The 20,945-nt window shown below is 35.1% G+C and overlaps 3 protein-coding genes across 3 annotated transcripts; 2 read left to right on the top strand and 1 right to left on the bottom strand.

The window, feature by feature from the left end:
- Positions 1 to 9,705: 9,705 nt before the first annotated feature.
- LOC132186603 (transmembrane protein, putative (DUF1191)) lies at positions 9,706 to 10,383 on the bottom strand. The gene has a single exon (XM_059600584.2). It carries the CDS (start codon positions 10,381 to 10,383, stop codon positions 9,706 to 9,708), a length of 678 nt encoding a protein of 225 aa, XP_059456567.2.
- Positions 10,384 to 13,336: 2,953 nt separating this feature from the next.
- LOC132187025 (CURVATURE THYLAKOID 1A-like protein) lies at positions 13,337 to 16,267 on the top strand. The gene is made up of 5 exons (XM_059601176.2): positions 13,337 to 13,625; positions 14,871 to 14,965; positions 15,140 to 15,247; positions 15,376 to 15,447; positions 16,011 to 16,267. The coding sequence occupies exons 1-5, from the start codon at positions 13,475 to 13,477 to the stop codon at positions 16,074 to 16,076; spliced, it is 492 nt and encodes a 163-aa protein (XP_059457159.1). The 5' UTR covers positions 13,337 to 13,474; the 3' UTR covers positions 16,077 to 16,267.
- Positions 16,268 to 17,174: 907 nt separating this feature from the next.
- Positions 17,175 to 20,899, top strand: LOC132187812 (uncharacterized). Its single transcript, XM_059602252.2, has 2 exons — positions 17,175 to 18,216; positions 20,803 to 20,899. Exon 1 carries the CDS (start codon positions 17,453 to 17,455, stop codon positions 18,203 to 18,205), a length of 753 nt encoding a protein of 250 aa, XP_059458235.2. The 5' UTR covers positions 17,175 to 17,452; the 3' UTR covers positions 18,206 to 18,216; positions 20,803 to 20,899.
- Positions 20,900 to 20,945: the final 46 nt, after the last annotated feature.

Raw genomic sequence — 20,945 nt, 5'->3', positions numbered from 1 at the left:
AATGATGGGAAAATTGACTTTAAATTTTATTAATTCAAAGGCCTAACACATATCAAAAACTGATGACCAAATGCGATCATTTAAGCCATTCAAAAATTCCGTATATTTTGAGTCATTTTAACTGTTTGACAGCTTGACCTTTCAAACTTAGAAAAATCATAACTCTTTCAATTTAACTTCAAATTACACGAAATTTGACTTAAAAATTTCTTCATCAAAAGGCCCACAACCTATCCAAAATTGCATTGGCAAATTAGTAATTGTTGAAAAAATAATTTGTTAAATTGGTCCATGTAGTGACCTTGTAATAAATAAATAAATCAATATGAGTTTAAAATGAACTTAAAAATCTATTTAGTATGCTTATGTAATTTTTTTATTTTTTCAATTTTTTTTTTAAGTCTACAAAATCATATCATGCAAATTAAAATGTAGCAAAGAGAAAACAAAACAAAACACAGCCATGCCGAGAAGGCCGGTGATAAGAAGACCCCTAGCTCCAGTCCAGCAGGTATTTAGTTTGTATTTTTAAGGTTAAAGTTTTCATTTTAAAGAAAAGTTTACATTTTTAATAAAGTTTCCATTTTTAAGTGAGAGAGTGGGAGAGAGAGGGAGATTGAGAGAGTGTTTCGTCATCTAAAAACAACCAACTCTTCTCCTCGTGTTATTGAAATCTCGACATTCTGTTGCTTTTCTTCCAGGGTCTGTTGCAAACAAATTGATCTGTCTTCTTCTCTCTCAAGGATATCAGTGTACTCCTACCATCTACCATGCCTGAACAATCGTCTCTGTCTACTACCGTTGTTACTGAGATGCAGTTGGAAACTTTTTTGAATGCGTCCACTTGTGCACCTAATGTAGCCTGTCTACAAACGCCCATTTCTAAAGTTGTAGCCCAACTCTAGAAAGGGACCTTCGCAGCCCAACTCTTAACACTTACCATTACCCATTCGGTCAATTCCCATACATGAACCCATACCACACTTATAAAATCTGGAACCGGAACGGGTTACCCGGTTATACAATAATTGGCCAATTCTAGTTGGGACCTAGTTATCCGGACCAGGTAACCGAATTTTTTTTTTTTTAGAAAAAAAAAAATTCATTTTGGACTTATTTGAGGTATTGGGCTCAATTTAACAATTTTTTGCCCATTTTTTTAAAAAAATAATTAGCCTTTTTGTCCTAATAAGTTGGGTTTTGTTGTGATTTTTTTTTTTTTTTTTTTTAAAAAAAAAAAAGCCTTAAAAAATCCCCAAAAAATCATTGTTTTTGTCTTTTTGGGCTTTTAAAAAAAAAAAAAATCCAATGTTTAAAAATGTCTTGAAAATTCATTGTTTAAAAATGCCCTAAAATATAAAAATATAAAAAAATAAAAAATAAAAAATATATTATTTTATATATATGCCCGGTTATAACCGGGTGCCAAAAACCGGAACCGGGTTACCAATTTTTTCCAACCAGTTTCAAAACTGGTTTCCTGGTTTTCCAGTTGGTACCCGGTTTTTTTTTACAGTAGCTAGGTTGCTCTAACATAACTCTTTCAATTTAAATCCAAAAGATGCAAAAATTAACTTGAAATTTTCTTCATTCAAAGAACCACAACATATTCAAAAATCGTAACAAAATGTGATCATTAAACCATTCAAAAATTCAATTCATTTTGAGTACCTTTAACTGTTTGACAGCTCGACATTTCAAACTTAAAAAAATCATAACGCATTCAATTTAACTCTAAATGATGTGAAAATTAACTTTAAATTTTCTTCATTCAAAGGCCCACAATATATCCAAAAATCGTGACCAAATGTGATCATTAAGCCATTAAAAGATTCTATATATTTTGAGTCCCTTTAACTGTTTGACACCATGACCTTTCAAACTTAGAAAAATCATAACTCGTTCAATTTAACTCCAAAAGATACGAAATTTGACTTAAAATTTTTTTCATTAAAAGGCCCAGAACATATCCAAAATTGCATGAGCATATTATTAATTGTTGAAAAAATAATTTGTTAAATTGGTCCATGTCGTAACCTTGTAATAAATAAATAAATCAATGAGTTTAAAATGAACTTAAAAATCTATTTAGTAAGCCTATGTAATTTTTTTTTTTTGCTTAAGTCTACAAAATCACATCATGCAAATTAAAACGTAGTAAAGAGAAAGGAAAATAGAGCACAGTCATGCCGAGAAGGCCGATGATGAGGAGACCCCTAGCTTCGCCTCCAACTCTAGTGCAACGGCAGGTATTTAGTTTGTATTTTTAAGGTTAAAGTTTTCATTTTTATTAAAGTTTCCATTTTTAAGTAAGAGAGAGGGAGATTGAGAGAGTGGGAGAGAGAGGGTGATTGAGAGAGTGCTTCGTCATCTGAAAACAACCAACCGTTCTCCTTGCGTTGTTGAAATCCCGGCTTTTTGTTGCTTTTCTTCCAAGATCTATTGCAAACAAACTAATCAGTCTTTTTTTCTCTCAAAGATATCAGTTTACTCCTGCCATCTACCATGCCTGAACAACCGTCTCCGTCTACTACCGTTGTTACTAAGATGCCGTTGAAAACTTTTTTAAATGCGTTCATTTGTGTACCTAATGCAACCCAACTCTTAACACTTACCGTTACCCATTTGGGCCATTCCCATATATGAACCCATACCACACTTACAAAATCTGGCACCGGAATGGGTTACCTAATTACCCGGTTATACAATAACCGGCTAGTTCCAATTGGAACCTAGTTATCTGAACCGGACGGTAACCGATTTTTTTTTTTTTTTAAAAAAAAAATAAAATAAAAAAATAAAAATTGGGCTTATTTGAGGTATTGGGCCTAATTTTTGGGCTCAATTTAACATTTTTTTTGCCTTTCTTTTTTTGTTTTTTTGTTTTTTTTTTTTTAAAAAAATAGCATTTTTGTCCCAATAAGTTGGGCTTTGTTGTGATTGTTCCAAAAAAAAAAAAAATCCTAAAAAATCCCAACAAAAATCCTAAACAATCATTGTTTTTGGCTTTTTGGGCTTAAAAAAAGAAAAAGAAAAAGAATCCAATGTTTAAAAATGTCTTAAAAATTCATTGTTTAAAAATGCCCTTAAACATTGAAAATCTTGCCGGGACAAAAAATATCGTTGTCGTCACTTTCGTGACATCGGAGAATTGACGAATACATGCAAGAAATGAACTATAGTGTAATAACTTTTCAACGAAGGATTGATGACAAGAAATCTAAAATAGAGGGACCTTCAAGCCTTAATTGCAAAGAAAGTCCATAAATAAATAAACCATGTAGAACTTTCAATTTTTAGCTAAGCACTTCATATCCTATATATATGAACCAAGATAGCAGGATCCTAAATGCATTTTGTTACGGCGGGAGGGAAAGAGACAGAGTGGCGGTGATTATTTTGGGAAAAAAAATATATTAAAGTGGTAGCGTAATTATTTTGAAAAAAAAAAATTAAACCAATTTATTGAGAACCGGTTTTCCAAAATAAACCGATGGTGGGGCCACATTAATTTTTCTTTTTTTAAAAAAATAATAATTTCCAGACTAAGAGTACACTAGGATGAAACAAAAATTTTAGGTGGTTCGGCGTATGGCTTACGTCCACAAATTAAAGCTACATCTTTTCTTTTCACTTTTTTATTTGATTTATAGAGAAATAGTATGAATGTTACATGTCTCTTTTCCGTCTACATTAACAACCATAAATGTCTCTTAAGATATGGCAACTATTGTCTCTTGAGCTTTTGTAATCATTGTCTATTGAGATCTTGTCTATTGAGATCTTATGTAACTCTTGTCTTAATACAGTGCAACAACATAAAATAGATATCACATTACCTATTATACTATGTATCTACCTATTACCCCTTTACAGTTTCAACTATAGTAATCTTCATTCTTCATATATAATTACTTTACAATTCAAACTAGAGTCATCTGCAACACTTGCTTGTTTGTTATCTCCCGCAACATGTGAAATCTTGGATAAGAACGAGGTTAGGTGCTTCAACATATCCTACTAAGTTTTTCTACTCATCCTGTGCATCTCAAGCTTGGAAAGAATCCAAAAGCTCTCAAAGAACAATCATCTAAACACAACATTTGCTTTAAGCAGCATAAATTATGCTAGTTATTATATAGTAGAGTTTGTAATGCCAATTTATGTATGCATTCTTATACATTGAATGTAATAAGAAATTGAAGGTTTGACTGGCGCACACAACATATTAAAGTGCTGCAGGATGTTATTCATGACCAATCCGATAGTAGGCAATTTTTAATTTATTTTTTCAATCAAAATTTGATAAACAATAAGATTTGATATTTTAGCTGTATTATTATTTAAGAAATTAATTATATTTGTTGTAGTAGATTACTGTTGGGCAATTGTTGCAAATACACCATAAGTAATGTAAAATGATTGACCAACCTCTCAAGTCCTATCAAGAGCTAATAGATTGTTGCTGCCCCAAGGAAAATAAAGTTTATCTTTATCACGATCAGTATGCTTTTGATTATATCAAGACAGAAAGAATTCGTGAGATGAGTCAGTATGAATTTACAGGTGTAAAAGGAAATGGCAAACCGAAGTCTACATTAGAGGTTATAAGAAAGCAATTTCTTTTATTTGTTATTATTATTATTATTATTATTATTTTGTCTTATCTTTGTTTTTTATTTTCTTCAATCTTTTCTTTTTTTCAGAAACAACAAGCATTAGCAATTGCGCCATTCGAGGTGATCAATTTTACTGACGAATCCTGCCTTATCGAATGTATAAGGGAGGGTCCAATTTGTGTAGCAATGGAAGTTACTCATGGAATTTAGATACCTAACAGGGGTAAGTACAACTCGCTAATAATTGTCATTAAAAAAAAGAGAAGGTTGTGGGGCTCTATCGTAAATAGCTATTAGTTTTGGAGGCTTTATTATATTTTTCCTACTATTTAAGAAATTAATTATGTTTGTTGTTGTAGATTAGTAAATTACTGTTGATCAATTTTTGCAACACACTATCTACTCCGTCAACTCAGGGAATATAGAGGTGATGGTCCCGTTTCAAGTTTGAAAGAGCTATACTTCCAAAAGTTAATTGACTGCTGCTGCCCAGAGAAAAAATAGGTTTATAAATATCACTATAACCGTGCTTTTTGGCATATTCATAAAGATTGTATTCTGGAAATGACGCAAGTTACATTTATTGGGGAAAAAAGCGACTGCAAACCGAAGTCTACAAGCGAGGTAATAAGAAATCAAATTCTTTTATTTTTGTTATTATTTTGTCTTGTCTTTGTTTTTTACTTACTCCATTCCTTCTTTTTCTAGAGGAGAGAAGCAATATATTTGAACCAAAATTTTTCGATTGTAAAGATGATGCGCGCCTTATTGACTGTATAAGGTTGTATAAGGCAGGGACCCATATGCGGCATAATGAGAGTTACCAATGCCCTTAGAGAGCTAAAAGGGGTAAGTGTATAATTATCATTAAAAAAAAAACAATTTGTTAATTATTTTCTTACATTTTTTATTTTTTGTTATTACGAGAAGAAAGACATCTACGAAGGTGGCATGCCCATTTCGAGAAAAAGAAAAAATTGCGAAACATTGTTGGAGCTGGAGCTGCATGGAATCATGCTAATAGGGTATGGTGACAAGAATGAAAGAAATTATTTGAAAGTTATGAATTCTTGGGGGAGTCATGTGGGAAGAATGGTTGTGGTAGGGTTGTCAGGCCTTCGACTCTGATTGGACATGCAGACAGGCACTTGATTTTTGCGACTTCATATCCAATTCTTCGTTCAACGAATTGTGAAACAAAATGAGCATGTTAACTTTTTTACATAACTTTTGTTGTAATTAAATTGTTGAAAACTATGTCTTTTCTATTTTTATTTCGTTGCATAGAGTGCTAGTGATACATCTTTTCAATTCTAGGTTTAAGGAGAAGTTATGTTAACTTTTTTACATAACTTTTGTTGTAATTAAATTGTTGAAAACTATGTCTTTTCTATTTATATTTCGTTGCATAGAGTGCTAGTGATACATCTTTTCAATTCTAGGTTTAAGGAGAAAATAGGAGATGTGTTAGGGGCCGTGCCTTCCTGCAATGTGAGGCAGAATCAGATTCCAACTTTGTAGAAAATGCTAAAATGAAAGCGAACATGAAAAACATATGGTATGTAATCCACTCTTTTATCATTCAAAAGGAAAATTTAACTCAATATGTTACCTTGATGTAGACCAATAAATTATGTCCTTTTGTAAATCAACACTGCCTTAAAAAACCAATTCATTCTTAAAAAATCGGTCCAATTTGTGCAGCAATGGAAGTTACTCATGGAACTTAAATACCTTAAGTACAACTCATTTATAATTGTCAAACAGACTGATTTAATTATCGCCCTACATAAATGCATTAGCGAATATGGATTATTAGGTGCAATTTAAACGATGAACCAATCATATTAAGAGGAACTATCAAATTTTTTAAATTAAATTAATAAAAAATTAATATTTTAATTAGGTAAAATGGTGTGTTTTGAGTGGCCCTAATGGATGTTAAAAAAATTTGACGTCAGGGATTTTATTGTCATTTCAATTGACCCAGGGAGTAAATTTTTGAAAAAAAAATAATCAGGGAGTTTTAAATTTTAGAGGGTTGACTCAGAGACTTATTATATATTTTCCCTAAATTTAAGTTTGAAAATGGTAATCAAATTGCTCATGATAGGGTCTAAAACATTTATAAGCTAGAGCTTGAAAGCCTATTCATATTCATCTACCAACCTTACACAGTAGTTTAGTAACGTGTCAATAGAAAAATTTTGAAAAAAAAAGTAATCAGGGAGTTTTAAATTTTAGAGGGTTGACTCAGAGACTTATTATATATTTTCCCTAAATTTAAGTTTGAAAATGGTAATCAAATTGCTCATGATAGGGTCTAAAACATTTATAAGCTAGAGCTTGAAAGCCTATTCATATTCATCTACCAACCTTACACAGTAGTTTAGTAACGTGTCAATCCTATTGACATGTTACTAAATGTTAGTAACGTGTCTAGCATGTTAAGGATTTGGGTGTTGCTAAATCCAGTTTAGTAACGTGCCTAAAGTATAAAAAAATTTTTTTAAAAAAAATCAAATTTATTTCCAGAATTTTTTTTTTTTTCAAATAATATCATGATTCCATGATCAGATTTGAAAATAAGATTTCAAATAATAAATTTGAAAATCAGATTCCATGATCATGGAATTTGATTTTCAAAAATCCAAACCCATGCAGTAGCAAATCTAAATTTAATTGAAAAAAAAAATAATTGAACTTGGAATACGGTAAGAGCAAAAAATTATTAAATCCAAACCCAGATGGTGGAGTTCTGCAACTTTCTACTTCAACCTTGCAGCATCTGCTTTAGCAAGAGCAAATAGAACACCCCAATCGGCTATATAAAACAAAGATCCACCATAAATCAACCAAAAATTATTCAATATCTACCAATTTAACCAATGGGTATCCCAAAATGGGAGTTGTATTCTCATGGGTACATAGCATTCAAAACCGAATTTGGAGCAACCCAAATACTGTGGAGAAATTTTTTCGGTTTACAGCCTAAGCTCTGAAATTTTTTAGGGATTTTGGCTAAATCATTAAGTGAGTATAATCAAAAATCATCCATACATACAATGTTACTAACCCATAAATTTTCCTCAACAATTAGTCAATATAATAGAGATCGATCGATTAAATCAACAACATAATCAATAGATTAACGCATATGTATACTTGAGGAGAGGAGATCGAAGGAGATGCAGAGGGTATGGCGGGTGGAGTACTGCTGGAGGGAGATAAAGTGACGGCCGGAGGTGATTTTGGCAGAGAGAGCACAACTGAGACATTGGGCAATGGAGGATAGAGTAAGTGAGAGAGAAAACGACGGAGAGCTACCGGGAGGAAAAGAGAAGAAGAAAGAAGAAAGAAAAAGTGTGGCTAGGAGGAAGAAAAAAGAGGGAAGAAGAAAGAAAAAGAGAAAAAGAGGGACTAGGGCGTACTCGTGTTTCCAATGCCCATTTAGTAGCGTGTCAACTTTGACACGTTACTAAAGTTTTCGAAATTTTTTTTTAATTTTTTAATTTGATTTTTTTGGATTTAGTAACGTATTAAATTTGACATGTTACCATTTTGTAATGTGTCACGTTACTAAAGTTTTTGAAATTTTTTTTATTTTATTTTATTTGTTTTTAAGTTTTCGATTTAGTAACGTGTCAAAGTTGACATGTTACCATTTAGTAACGTGTCAAAGTTGACATGTTACTAAAGTTTTCGAATTTTTTTTTTAATTTTTTTAAAGTTTTCGATTTTTTTTTTTTTTTTTTTTTTTTTTTTTTTTTGAGTTAGTAACATGTCAAATTTGACACATTACCATTTAGTAACGTGTCAGACACGTTACTAAAGTTTTCGATTTTTTTTTTTTTTTTTTTTTTAAGTTTTCGATTTAGTAACGTGTCAAATTTGATACGTTACTATTTGGTAATGACACGTTACTAAATGGTAACGTGGTAAATAGTAATGAACAGTAAATACGTTACTACGTAAATATGCCCCTACCAAATATACTATGCACATGCAGCCATGCAGGCTTTGCACAAATTGAAAGAGATTTGGAAAAGACAAACAAATTGTAGGAATCAGTGATCTCCGATCAAATTGATCATTTATCCTCGTATCTGACACTAGTCGACTAGCATTGGCGAAAAATAATTCCGATGCTCAAGTTAGGAAAATATTTCAAGAAGGTAAGTGATAAATTGAATATGCACTTAATTGTGATTTACATTTTATAATGACTTGTTTGCAACAGCTTCGTGTTAATTTCTATACTACATGTCTTTTATGTATGATTTTCATCCCATGTTTACCTTAATTAAAGCATGACTTATTCCTGAAGTTAGGAACACACGGTATAATTACAAATTTGGGCCCAGATAGTAGCCATGTGGCTATATATATAGTATGATAATGGATTGGGAATTGATTCCCTAGCTAATACACGCTCCCCAATGCTCTCGAGTTAATGGGTTGACATTTTAATTAGATGGGCTTAATCTCAAGGTCATGTGGGCTTCCAAGCACAAAGTGCAATACTTATCATATTATAATATTAATTAAATGACAAAAATCAAATAAAATAAAATAAAATTATGAGATTGACTTTTTGAGATAATCCGTAATTTAAGATACTATATATTAGAACAAATGGTCATTTACCCATTATTTTGTTAAATATTTTACATGTTTAGTTACACTTATTAATTAAGAAATAATTGTAGTCTATAGCAACACGTGAAAGAAATTGTTAGAATATTAATTTACTCTCATCTTAAGATTTTGGGTCATTAAATGATCAAATACTGTTAAAAAAAAATCGCAATTCAAATAATTTGGTCATTTTTCCCATATAAAGAGAAAAAAACAAATAAAAAAAAAGAAAGAAAAAAGCATTCATTCTCTCAATCAAAGTGCTACCGCAGATTAATTCTACAACAATGGTAACAATATCAGCATTCATTCTCAGTACGTGCTAACTCAGACAAGGTACAACAGTATGATCTTCACTTCTATAAAGTGGAAAGAATTTTTTTTTAAAAAAAAAAAAAGAAAAAAAAAAGGAGGAAATGTACAAAGAAAAAAAAAAAAAAATTGTGAGTCAAGGAACATAACGATTTTCAAGGGCTGGCTGGGTTCTAACCATTGATGCAGATGGCATTTTACTTCCTCCAATCCAAAATGTATCAAAAGCAACCCCTCTTTCAGATTGCTTCTCCATTTTTCTCATCTTATTCCTCCTCAAAAGTCTGACAATGGCCACCATAACCAAAACCACTGAAACCAACCCAACAAATCCGAATCCGAGCGCCCACAATTTCATATTCCCCTCTTGTTTCTTTTGAACAACAACAGAAAAATGACCTTCACCTTGTGTAATACAAACGTAAGACTCATTCATGTCCTGTAATTCAAAAGACCCATCAGCACCAAATTCGACACATTTTGGCGTCACATGATCATTTTTTCCAGCTTGTATCACAATATTAAAAAAATGAACTGAAATGGGATCCCCCATGATGCTGAAATCGACCCTTCGATTACCTATGGCGCTTGAATTGGAAGAATCGTAAGCCGTGAGGCCAACAACAGGGGCAACCAATCTATAACCGGGGACATTGTAGTAATAAGAAGACCAATTGCCCAAGTTTTGATATAGTATTGATAATCTTTTTGCATAAGGGATTGGTCGAATCCTTGGAGGGATATGGAAGAAGCTAAAATTGGCTCCTTTGGCCCAAAATTCCCCACTTCGGATTCTAACAACTGAAACTTCCATGCCAGAGAAGTTGGCAGGGAGGGGGATATTGTATAGAGTGCCTGTGTGTGGCTTTACCAGTGCCTTATCTGCATGATCATGAATAAAAGCATTCAAAGACTCAATGTTGTAGTCGTTGGAGCCTTGAGCAAATGATGATGATAATGAGAAAGCAGCAAACATCAACCATATGATGTACCGGATGTTGGAGATCAAGCCCATCAATCTTTGATCATGTCGAAATATTCTTGAATTGCAGCCGCGGATGGTCATTGATGATGAGGCAAAGCCATTATTAAAACAACTCTCATTGATCCTGCAATTATAGCGCCATGATATATATATATATCAGAGGCTACCTAATTGGTTTGAGAATTGAAGGTACACCAAAATCACCCCCCAACGTCCCAACAAGGCAACAACAAACGAATATATGGCTTCCAAATGGTTAATTGTATGTTTTGTCGGATGCTCTTGGAATTGCCTAGGAAGGGGAGTGGGTCGTGCTAGAGAGGGTGATGGAAAATGGGTCATGGGAGGGGTTTGGTGGTTGTATTCTATGAGTACGGAAAGCCATGTTAGACTGGCATGCACCCACAAAAGATGGGGTCTTCTTGAGTTGTTTATGGGCTACTCTTTGTTGTCTATTTATATTTTAGTATACTATTTCTTCTACCTAGCCAGTTGGGTTAGTTGGTCAGAGGAGAGAGAGAGAGAGAGAGAGAGAGAGATTGGTTGTGACAGACGGAGCCAACGAAGACTTTCAGGTGGAATACTCCCATAGGACAGGACGGAAGCTCTCTGCTTCTCCAGAAACAAGTGCTTGTTTTTAGGCAAGTGATTTGCAAGCCCCGTGGCTCCCAAAAAAGCAAACAAAAAATAAAATAAAAAATTAAGCCGCATGTACATTTCATAGGGCACAGAATTTGATTACACGTTGCAGAACCCATGCAAAGGCATTAATTGGTGTACCTAGGGCTGAAATAACGGTTACCGGCTAAAACCGCTAACCGCTAACCGCCTAGGCGGTTAGTAAAATTACTAACTGCATCCGCTAATCGGGTAACGGTTAACCGCTTTTTTCCTAACCGCTTTTTTGAGCCTTTTTTGGGCTTTTTCTTGGACAGATTTTAGGCCGATTTTGGACCGGTTTTGAGCCTATTTTGGGCCAGTTTTGGGCTTACTTTGATCAATTTTTTTGCCAATTTTGAACTTTTTTTTGTCTAAATAAAACCATTGTATGATCAAAATAAAAATAATGATCTAAATATTTCTAGGTCATATGAATATGTACAAAGGGAACCAAAAAAAAAAAAAAAAACAAGCATGGATTTTTTTGTTTACCTATGCTGCAGTGGACAGTGGACACAGTTGAGAACGCATGGTTTCTCTAAATCCAAAAGAACCCCATTGTATGATCAAAATAAAAATAATGATCTAAATATTTCCAGGACAAAGGGAACCAAAAAAAAGAAAAAAAAAGGCATGATTTTTTTGTCTACCTGAGAACGCATGGTGTGAATATGCAATGATGCTACATGTTTGCGTGAGAGGTGAGAGGCAGAGCCGCAAATCGTGTTTGCGTGAGAGGTGAGAGGCAGAGTCGCAGATGAGTTAGGAGGCTGAGTCTGTTTATGGTTAGAAAAGAAAGGAATATATATAATAAAAAATTAAAAATAAAAAAATTGAGGTTACGGGGAATAACTCTGAAAGTTTTGTTGGAAAAGTGGCACATGTACCACTATGCTATAACAACATATTGTAATTTATTATATGAAATATATATATAATATAAATATATATTATATTTAAAAAAAAAGGTTAGCGGTTTTCCAAAACCCACTAACCGCAACCGCCTAAGCGGTTAGCGGTTTTTGCTAACCGCTTTGAAAGCGGTTAGGCGGTTAGCGGTTATAGCGGTTGCGGTTAGACGGTTTTAAATTTCAGCCCTAGGTGTATCTTTTTCCTTTTCATTTTCATTCTCTCTCCCAATCCCAACTATCTATTTCCTCCTCCATCAATCTGCTTTGCCGAAAAAGATTTTTAGTGATTTTATTTGTGTTGTAACCAAATATTCTTGCGTTACTTATTGCAACAATTGGGTAGCTAGCATATATGTCATTATCTGGCCGGCTTTTATAGACGTCATGGTGTAGTACTGGGTCAAATTAGCATTACTAGTGGTTGAATCTCAGAGAAACGTTTTGGGCCAACATTGTTTTGTTGGTGCAGTGGAGTGCAGCCCACAACTCTGGCCTGCGTACCATGGGCTTAAGAGCTCCCACTCGAAGCTGAGCTGAAAAACTAAGGCTCTTATTCCGGGGCTGATAATCTTAACACGACCTATTTAAATAAGTGGGTGATACGACACAATATCCAAATGGTCAAATCTAGTGGATTCGGCCACCTCGATTGGTAATAAGGAGTGGTGGCCATTTCTTTTGGGTAAATGGAGGTGACTTGACCGTCCTTAGATTTTTTTAATTTTTTAGCAATTGCTTATTGGTTTGACATGTCTCGTAATTAAAATTATGGGCGGAAGTACCATCTTAATATTTAGGATTAATACAAGTACCGACTACAATATTTTTTGAAATATCAATTTGATAAAAAGCCTTATTTCAAGTATTAAAAAAAGTAATTAACCTTTTTATTTTTATTTTTTATGCACGGCTTTTATCTACATAAAAATAAGAACAAACTATATGCTTTGAACCGGACTCCTGCTTGAGCGCCACTAAATCTGGGGAGGAAATCGAACATTAGAGCACAAATGGCCAATAGCCAACTGAAAAAGAAGAAGAAAAATAGAAAAGGAAAAGAAGATGAAGAAAAGAGAGAGAGGGGAACCACAAGCGTGGATATCAGATAGGGAAGCAGCCAATCAGAAACCGTGGTTTCTCCACGTGTCGCACACGGGAATCAGGATCCGAAACTATCATCAAGGATAACCAAACGAATACCGAACATAAAAAAGAAGAAGAAGAAAAAAGAAATATCGGAGTAACAAAGACCCAGCAATCAAAGTCAGCACCACTCCACACTGACAAATAACCCAACATTTGAGATAAACATATCGTTTGGCTGTCCAATCATCCCCACTTCATCATCCATGGCAGCAGCGGCGGCATATGCGACGGCCTGTCCCAACACGGCCGTCTTAGTCCCACGCCTCCCCACCACCGCTCGCTGCTCTGCCTTGCCTTACCTTTCACCTCGCTTGTCTTCCACTTCTTTTCGTGCTTCTACTATTAAGCTTTCAGGTATTTGTTTCTTATTTTCTTTGAGGCATTTGGTCGAGCATATAGCTAGAACTCAATGACTCATGTGTAATTTTTTTTTTTTTTGGATATTTAAATGTGTGATTTCTTTTTTTGGGTCCTGTTTTTGAGTGTTGTCTTTTTGGTCCTAGCTTCTGGTATTTAGAATTTTGGGTAATATGGGTTTTCTTCATGTGGCACTCAAGGTAAACTATGAGCTAACTGGGTATGATTAGTTGGCTGTACTGAAGAGTTCTTCTAACTTTTGGGAAACAAAATAATGTAAAAGGATTTGAAAGAAATATGGAAGTTTCTTTTGCTTTCCATGAACAAAAAGTAGGGTATAGGCCATATAAGTCATATATTGGCTCTTGAAGCACTTTACAGTTGTTTTAACTTCATGATTTGCCACTTGGAAGTAGCCTGGTGGTTTGTATAGATACATCACCATACATACATATGTGTGTTTTTACTTGACTGATAGCCAAAATGTATGTTGAAGTTAGTGATTTGAAGGAAATGTGGTGGCAATCTTTTATTGATGCAATATGCATCAGCGAGTTACGATAAGGAATCGAGCTAAAACACCAATTCAAGTTAACATTCTTCTAATTGCAAAGGATAATGGAACCCAATGTTCAGACTGAGGCCAGCCTAATTAGTTTCTGGTAGGATTAATAAGGTGATGAGGGAGTGGAACCCAAGTGCCTGAGTTGTAAATTGTAATAGAAGGTGCTAAGGTGGGAATTGAATGAGCATTGAAATTCTAAATGAGTAATGCTACATACCACACTCTCATCACACCTCCATTTTGCTGGATTGATGTGGCAGTTCCCATCATTCTAAATATGTCTTTTATGACTTGCTGCACCTTTGGTGCTTGGGTGCGAATTTATGTGCAAGACATGTACAGGGCAAACAATGTTGATGGGGTTTTAGAGTGTGACTCTGCATATGGGTCGGATCTGAGTTTGGCTGCACCAGCTAGTAATAGCATTGTTGCTTTTGCCCCTGTCATGTCTAGCTTTTAGACAAGAGTAATTGGTTTTTTTTTTTTCTTTTTTTCTGTAACTGTTTCTCACTATTTATTGGTTTGTGATTGAGCTAAGTTTTCATTTCTTAATTTGTTTCTATTTGTATAAGCACCTTGAAAGTGAACTTGTCGAATGATAATAAGAAAAAAAAAAAAAAAAATCCCTTGAAAATGCCTAAATGTATACTTAAGTTTCTTGTTTCTGTTTCAAACAGAATCCCGCAGGTCTTCTCTGCTTTTGACCAGAGCCTCAGAAGAGACATCCACTTCTATTGACACTAGTGAGCTTTTTACAGACTTGAAGGAAAAGGTGAGAAGGAAAGCTGGCTTAGTACTATTGAAGAAACTTTGCCATTTTTTTCCAGCTGGTGTCTTTTAAATTTTCTGACTTTCGTTATTACTCTTGCTGCTTACGAATAATACTTTTTTGATTGAGTAAAAAGTTCTGTGGTTTTAAATGGTTTCTTTCTTTTATAATAATTAGTGGGATGCAGTTGAAAACAAGTCCACAGTACTTCTCTATGGAGGTGGGGCAATAGTTGCTGTTTGGCTTTCTTCAATTCTAGTTGGTGCTATCAACTCAGTCCCTTTGGTAGGTGATTTCTTTTAAAATAACACATGCTTGTATCTAGTTAAAGTGGATTATATCAATGAATGTATTTTCTTTCCCCTTTTAAATCTGTATTCAAGAAATCTGACATGATTTTCTCCTTTTACCAGCTTCCAAAGCTTCTGGAGTTGGTAGGGCTAGGATATACAGGATGGTTTGTCTACCGTTATCTTCTCTTCAAGGTAAATCTGCGACGCTACTATTTTTTCCTTGCCTTAAAACTATAATTACAATATTTTATGAGTTCTGGTATAGAATTGGGTCTTCTTAGGGAAATTGGATAGTTTTTGTTGCATTTCTTTTTTCTCATTCCATTTGCAACCCCCAAATTGATTTGGTGGCTCATTTTCTCTCGCTCATAACTTGTTTTCCCTTTGAATTATTAGATTTTGAGTCTTTTTATTGTTAGTTTGGAAAGCTTTGAAATTTCCTCCGCCTCCCCCCAAATTGGTGTGAATTAGATCTCATTGTTAAGACTTAACTTTTAATTCTCTGAAAAGGGGAAAAATATATATATATATATATATATATATATATATATATATATATATATATATATATATATCCAGAGAATGTCAAACCTGACACAGAGGGATGGATGTGTGCGACCTCATTATCGTCACATCTTATGTATTCCATACCTAAAATAAGCCATTGATTATCATTATCTTGGTGGACCACATGTACTTTTCATTAGCAAATACATCACCTCTTGCTAACAAATGATATGATTCCTTTTCTTCAGTCAAGCAGAAAAGAACTAGCTACAGATATTGAAGCATTGAAGAAGAAGATTGCTGGAACTGAATAAGTCCATATGATTTGGTGGCTAGTGAAGCTTTATATTCGTCTGCATTCATCGTGTTGTCTTGGTTCTCTGTAGTTCATGTATAAGAGGCATTTGTATCCTGTGATGTAGAATAGGTTTTGAATCAATTATCATTACTCTTTGTATTTCCTCATTTCGTTCTTCAAATAAGACTTTGGGCGGCTTTATGTTTACACCTCTAAATCGATGCAGTTATTAGTTATACTCCTGTGATTGTGATTATGAAGCAGCTTTTATGCCTTCTTTGATATATAAGCTCGTATTGCCCCATGCATATGATCTAAAATTGTTAAATTACTATTTGTCTCAAAAGTTTAAATTGATGGGAAGAAATAAATTTAATCAATACTTTAACAAAAATTGAGGTTGATAAGCCATACGTGAATTCTACATTTTGCTCGTGGTTTGAAGTTCCATTTCAAGACACCTACCAACATAACCTTTTGAATGTAATATAACACATGATTTATAGGAAAAATAAGGAGGAATTATGTGTGATTGCAGCAACTGAAAAATTTGTCTGAAGCGGCCTCAGAAGGACCTTTAATGACAATAAAATTGGTAGTGTTCAAGCTGTTAAGCTTCAATGAATACTATTTACAAGTCATGGTCATAAGATCAATGATTCTTAACATAAAACTTCTGGTGGTGATGAAAGGAAAATGATTTTGAACTTTTCAGGAAAATCACATGGGAAGCATTTTGCTTCAGCACGTTTGAGCTTTTCTCCCGAGACCACTTGGGATTTTTCCTGTGGTCTACTCCATAAAAGCTTTCATGGCTAAGAACGCATCTGGTATTCATTTTAGCTATTTAAAATACAATTTTTTGTATTTTGGCAACTAGTTTTTTACTACAATCTCTTACACAAACATCTATTTAACTATATTAAACTATAAAGGCTCATTTAAAATATCTGTCGGAGATGTTAGAGGAAGAATTGATTCACTTGAATACATGAATAGGAGGAGTCCTGGGTCGTCCCAGAGCCTGCCCAATCTGACGTGGCGTCTAAGTTTTTTTTTTTTTTTTTTTTTTTTTCTATAAAATAAAAAACACGCATCCACAGTCTCTCTCTTTCTCTCTTCCCCATTTCATCTCTCATCCCTCTCCCCTCTCCTCACACCGACGGCCAGCAACGGAGACCGCTAACGCCGAGCACCACTTACGGCGAGCCACCCACATCTCCGGCGACAAACTACAATTGCCGCAGTGACAATCAAAAAGCGAAGAGAATAAGTATAAAACGCACAACCAAAACGGAATCTTTTATATATATATATAAAACCCATTGGTTGAAGCCCTTAAAAGCCGCAAAACCCTCTCATCTCGGTTCAGCAGCATTTGTCGTGCTGAAAATGTTCCTCCGAATCGCAAAGCTAAAGCCTCTGGCGTCGTCAGTGGAGTCCTCCTGGAGCCACCAATTCCTCCAGCGAAGGCTGGTTAGCGGAACCGCGAAGGGCAAGGCCAAAATCAAAGGAGGCCAAACCATAAAGCGATCCAAAATGAACACCAAAAAAGGCCAACCCGACTCCAAGAGCGGCGGAGCGGGAGCCAATAAAACGTTCGAGCGAGAAGACAGGCTCGAGAATATGTGCATGAATGCTCCCACGCCCGTCCGATACCTGACCCCTAGAGAAAGAGCACGCGAAGCCAGGAGAGAGAAGCTGGGCCTTCTCAGCAAAGACCGGAAGCGAGAGCTGGAGATGATGAAGAAGAAGGACTACAAGGAGAAGATGGGACTCTCGGAGGAGCCAGTGATAATTGGGACTCCGGGATTGGATCTGATTACTCTGGGACTCGTAGACGCCGAAAAGATCCCCAAATACGAGCTCACTGTCGAGGATGGGCGCCGATTGGCGAAGGAGTACAGTAGGGTTCTGATGCGGCGGCAACGGGCTAGACAGGCCGCGGAGTCGACTTTCTTGAGGCTGAAGAAGGAGGCCATTGAGGCGCTGCCGGATGATTTGAGAGCGGCAGCTTTGGTGCCGGATTTGACTCCGTTCCCGGCGAACCGGTTCATGGCGACTTTGACTCCGCCGATTGAGGGTTACATTGATAAGGTCAAGGAAGCGGCGAAAAAGAGCAGTGGAAGGGAGAAGCTACGATGATCCTAGCAGAGGTTAAAGTTTGCGTTTTACATCTTTTGAGCAAGATTTTTTTTTTGTTCCTGCTGAATTTGGTCATAGGTAGTGGCATAGAAATTGGGTATTGTCTATTCTTTATTGGAAATTGGCCATTGATATTCATATGCACCAAGATAATTCACCTGCTCAACTTAACGAAATTTGTCGTTTTACATGATTTATGAACTAACTACTTGGCTATGCGATTTCCTGGCTTTGGATTAGCAAATATAGGGATCACTCTCCCCATTAGATTAGAAGGTTGAGAATTGTGAATATCATAGCTTTGGTGCTCATCCAAAGCTTTGGTGCTTCTTAACCCTGAAGGGTTTTACATAATACCAGCAGGTTTGTACAGTCTGTCTTGTTATGAACTTTCTATATAGAGTGAAACAATGCCACTGAAAGTCAGAAAAGGCTTAGGATCTTCTCCCCATTGCTGCATTGCAAGACCTTGTAGAGAATCACAGGGGATTCAAGCTTATGCTAAGGCAAAAATGTTTGCAATGACTCGTCAGATTTACATGATCAGTGACTAGACATTAGAGTTATCAGATCATGCTCCAAGAGTAGTGACTTGTTGATTGCTATCGAGCGAGATTTTTAAGAACGTTTCTCTTCTTAGAATTTAAAGAAAAGGATAGCTGAAGATAAACCATAATGGCTATGTTAGTATGTTTCTGTTAATATTATCAGACCAGCGGGAGATTAAGTATGAAATAATCTCGTGAAAATTAACATTTACATCAAATGAGCTGCAAAATTCACGTTGCCTTGAGTTCATTTATATATCAAAGAGAAATTCACTAGTAGAACCTTAGTTATAGGACAAAGGGAGCATGTCTGTTGTTATGTGTTCTGTCCCATAATATATTTTGTATACTATTCAAATAATTTAGTGATCAGTTAGGGATAATTTCAGCTGAGGGCAGAATCATGATGTGATTCCTTGTTAGTTTTTTGTAAAACAATTGCCTTTGTTTCTGGTGACATGCCGTAAGAAAAAGGCCTGTGGTTTATAAATGTTCAAGAGTCAAGCTCCTGACAGAATGATCACTAATGTCATTGGGCATGTTATGTTGCTCATAAAACTATTCCCTTTTTAGCAAAGGAAAACAGAAAAAAGAATACTTCTATGAGAACACATGCATATGTTTTATTTGTCGTATTATAATCTGTTGTGCAAATATCCACCTAAATTAATAGGCAAATAAATGTATGTTTAACTCACAAGTGCACAAGATCAATATAGTAGTATAGAGCAAGTACGAGATCATTCCCACGAGGATTGCCGTAAATTATGCTTAAAATAAATTCCGTAATTAAAACAAAACAAAAGGGTGATTTTAGAGTTAATAAAGATAAAGGTAGGGCTTTGATATCCACCACTAATCATACTAAAATAATATAACAATATGCTAATGCTTTAATCATATTATGAATACCGAATGTTTGTCAACCTAAGGGCATGAGTGTGTACTCCTTTAAGCTATAGATTTTCCTAAGCAATGAATTAGGCATGAGTGTATACTCTAACTCTTTTCTTTCTTAGAGGATTTAGCATGTGTGTATATTAAGTTGTTCTTTAAGAAATCATAAATCTATGAAAATCGACAAACACATGGAACCTAGGGCATATGTGTATACTTCCGGTTTTTCATGTTGATTAACCCAAGAACCCGTGAGGAATTCTTTTGTTACTCTATTAAGCTCAAGACTCGATCATCCAAATTAACTTAATTAACTAATTCATACCATATGCATATGTTGATCAGGCACACACATATGAGGAATTCAATAAAACATGAATTAATCAAAATAAGCATCACAATATAATTATCACAAATTCGCCAATATTGAAGTATTAAATAAGCATAATTAGGGTTTCAATCGAGCTCTACTAAAGAGTTTAGTTACACATGAGTTTGATGTTAAACATCTTCATAAAATAAAATAGAAAGAAAAAGAATAAACCCGAAACTTGAGCTTGAAGAGCCTTCAATTATTCTCCTTGGAATTGTGTGTCTATTCTAAAGGTTTAAGGGTCTATTTATAGGCCTTAAGAACATTCTAAAAACCCTAAAAATCGTAGCTTCTGCGTTCTAGTTCGCCTAGGGTTTTGAAGGGATGAAAAAGAGTATTTTTCGGAATAGGGCGCTGCTGCCTTGCTCTTCACACACGGGTACGCTCGATCGCAGGTTTGCGATCGATCGTGTGTCTTTTGCGCTCGATTGCAAATGCGATTGATGCTGCTTCTTGTGCGCACGAGCGCAAGCTTGTGCTCATCTGGACATTTCTCTGGTAGTGCGCTCGAGCGCAAGTTTGCTGCGATCGATCGCACTGTCAGAACCTCTAGCTTTTCTCAAATTTGCTCTTTAAGCCCCAGACTTTTAGAAATGCTTCATTTTCTTCCAAAAACTTATGAAACAAAGAAAATACAAAATAGAAATAAAATTGCACAAACTAACAAAACTAAAAAATTAACAAATATACATTAAGAGGGCTAAAATATGGATATTTTAGCACTTATCATAATCTCAAGTCATTTGGTATGGTTTTATATGCTATCCCTTGTCCGGCAGATGGAGCTATGTTTGCAAGCCTGGAAAATGAGTCGTTTCACAATTGGCAACTACAACTCATAAAGCTGTGTTTATGGATTCGGGCAGCAGCGAAGCACCGGGGCAGGGCTGGCTCAGGCCCTAGGCGAGTTAGGCCCTCGCCT

Source organism: Corylus avellana, chromosome 6 (genome assembly GCF_965113065.1).
Source record: "Corylus avellana chromosome 6, dhCorAvel1.hap1.2, whole genome shotgun sequence".
In the NCBI taxonomy this organism is placed as follows: domain Eukaryota; kingdom Viridiplantae; phylum Streptophyta; class Magnoliopsida; order Fagales; family Betulaceae; genus Corylus; species Corylus avellana.
Note: the sequence above shows the minus strand (reverse complement) of the source record. Positions and strands in the feature narration are given on the sequence as shown.

Coding starts and splice junctions, on each gene's coding strand:
- LOC132186603 (XM_059600584.2), bottom strand. CDS start 10,383: ATGGAAGTTTCAGTTGTTAGAATCCGAAGTGGGGAATTTTGGGCCAAA.
- LOC132187025 (XM_059601176.2), top strand. CDS start 13,475: ATGGCAGCAGCGGCGGCATATGCGACGGCCTGTCCCAACACGGCCGTC. Junction 13,626..14,870: donor TTCTACTATTAAGCTTTCAG/GTATTTGTTTCT, acceptor TGTTTCAAACAG/AATCCCGCAGGTCTTCTCTG. Junction 15,448..16,010: donor ACCGTTATCTTCTCTTCAAG/GTAAATCTGCGA, acceptor CCTTTTCTTCAG/TCAAGCAGAAAAGAACTAGC.
- LOC132187812 (XM_059602252.2), top strand. CDS start 17,453: ATGTTCCTCCGAATCGCAAAGCTAAAGCCTCTGGCGTCGTCAGTGGAG.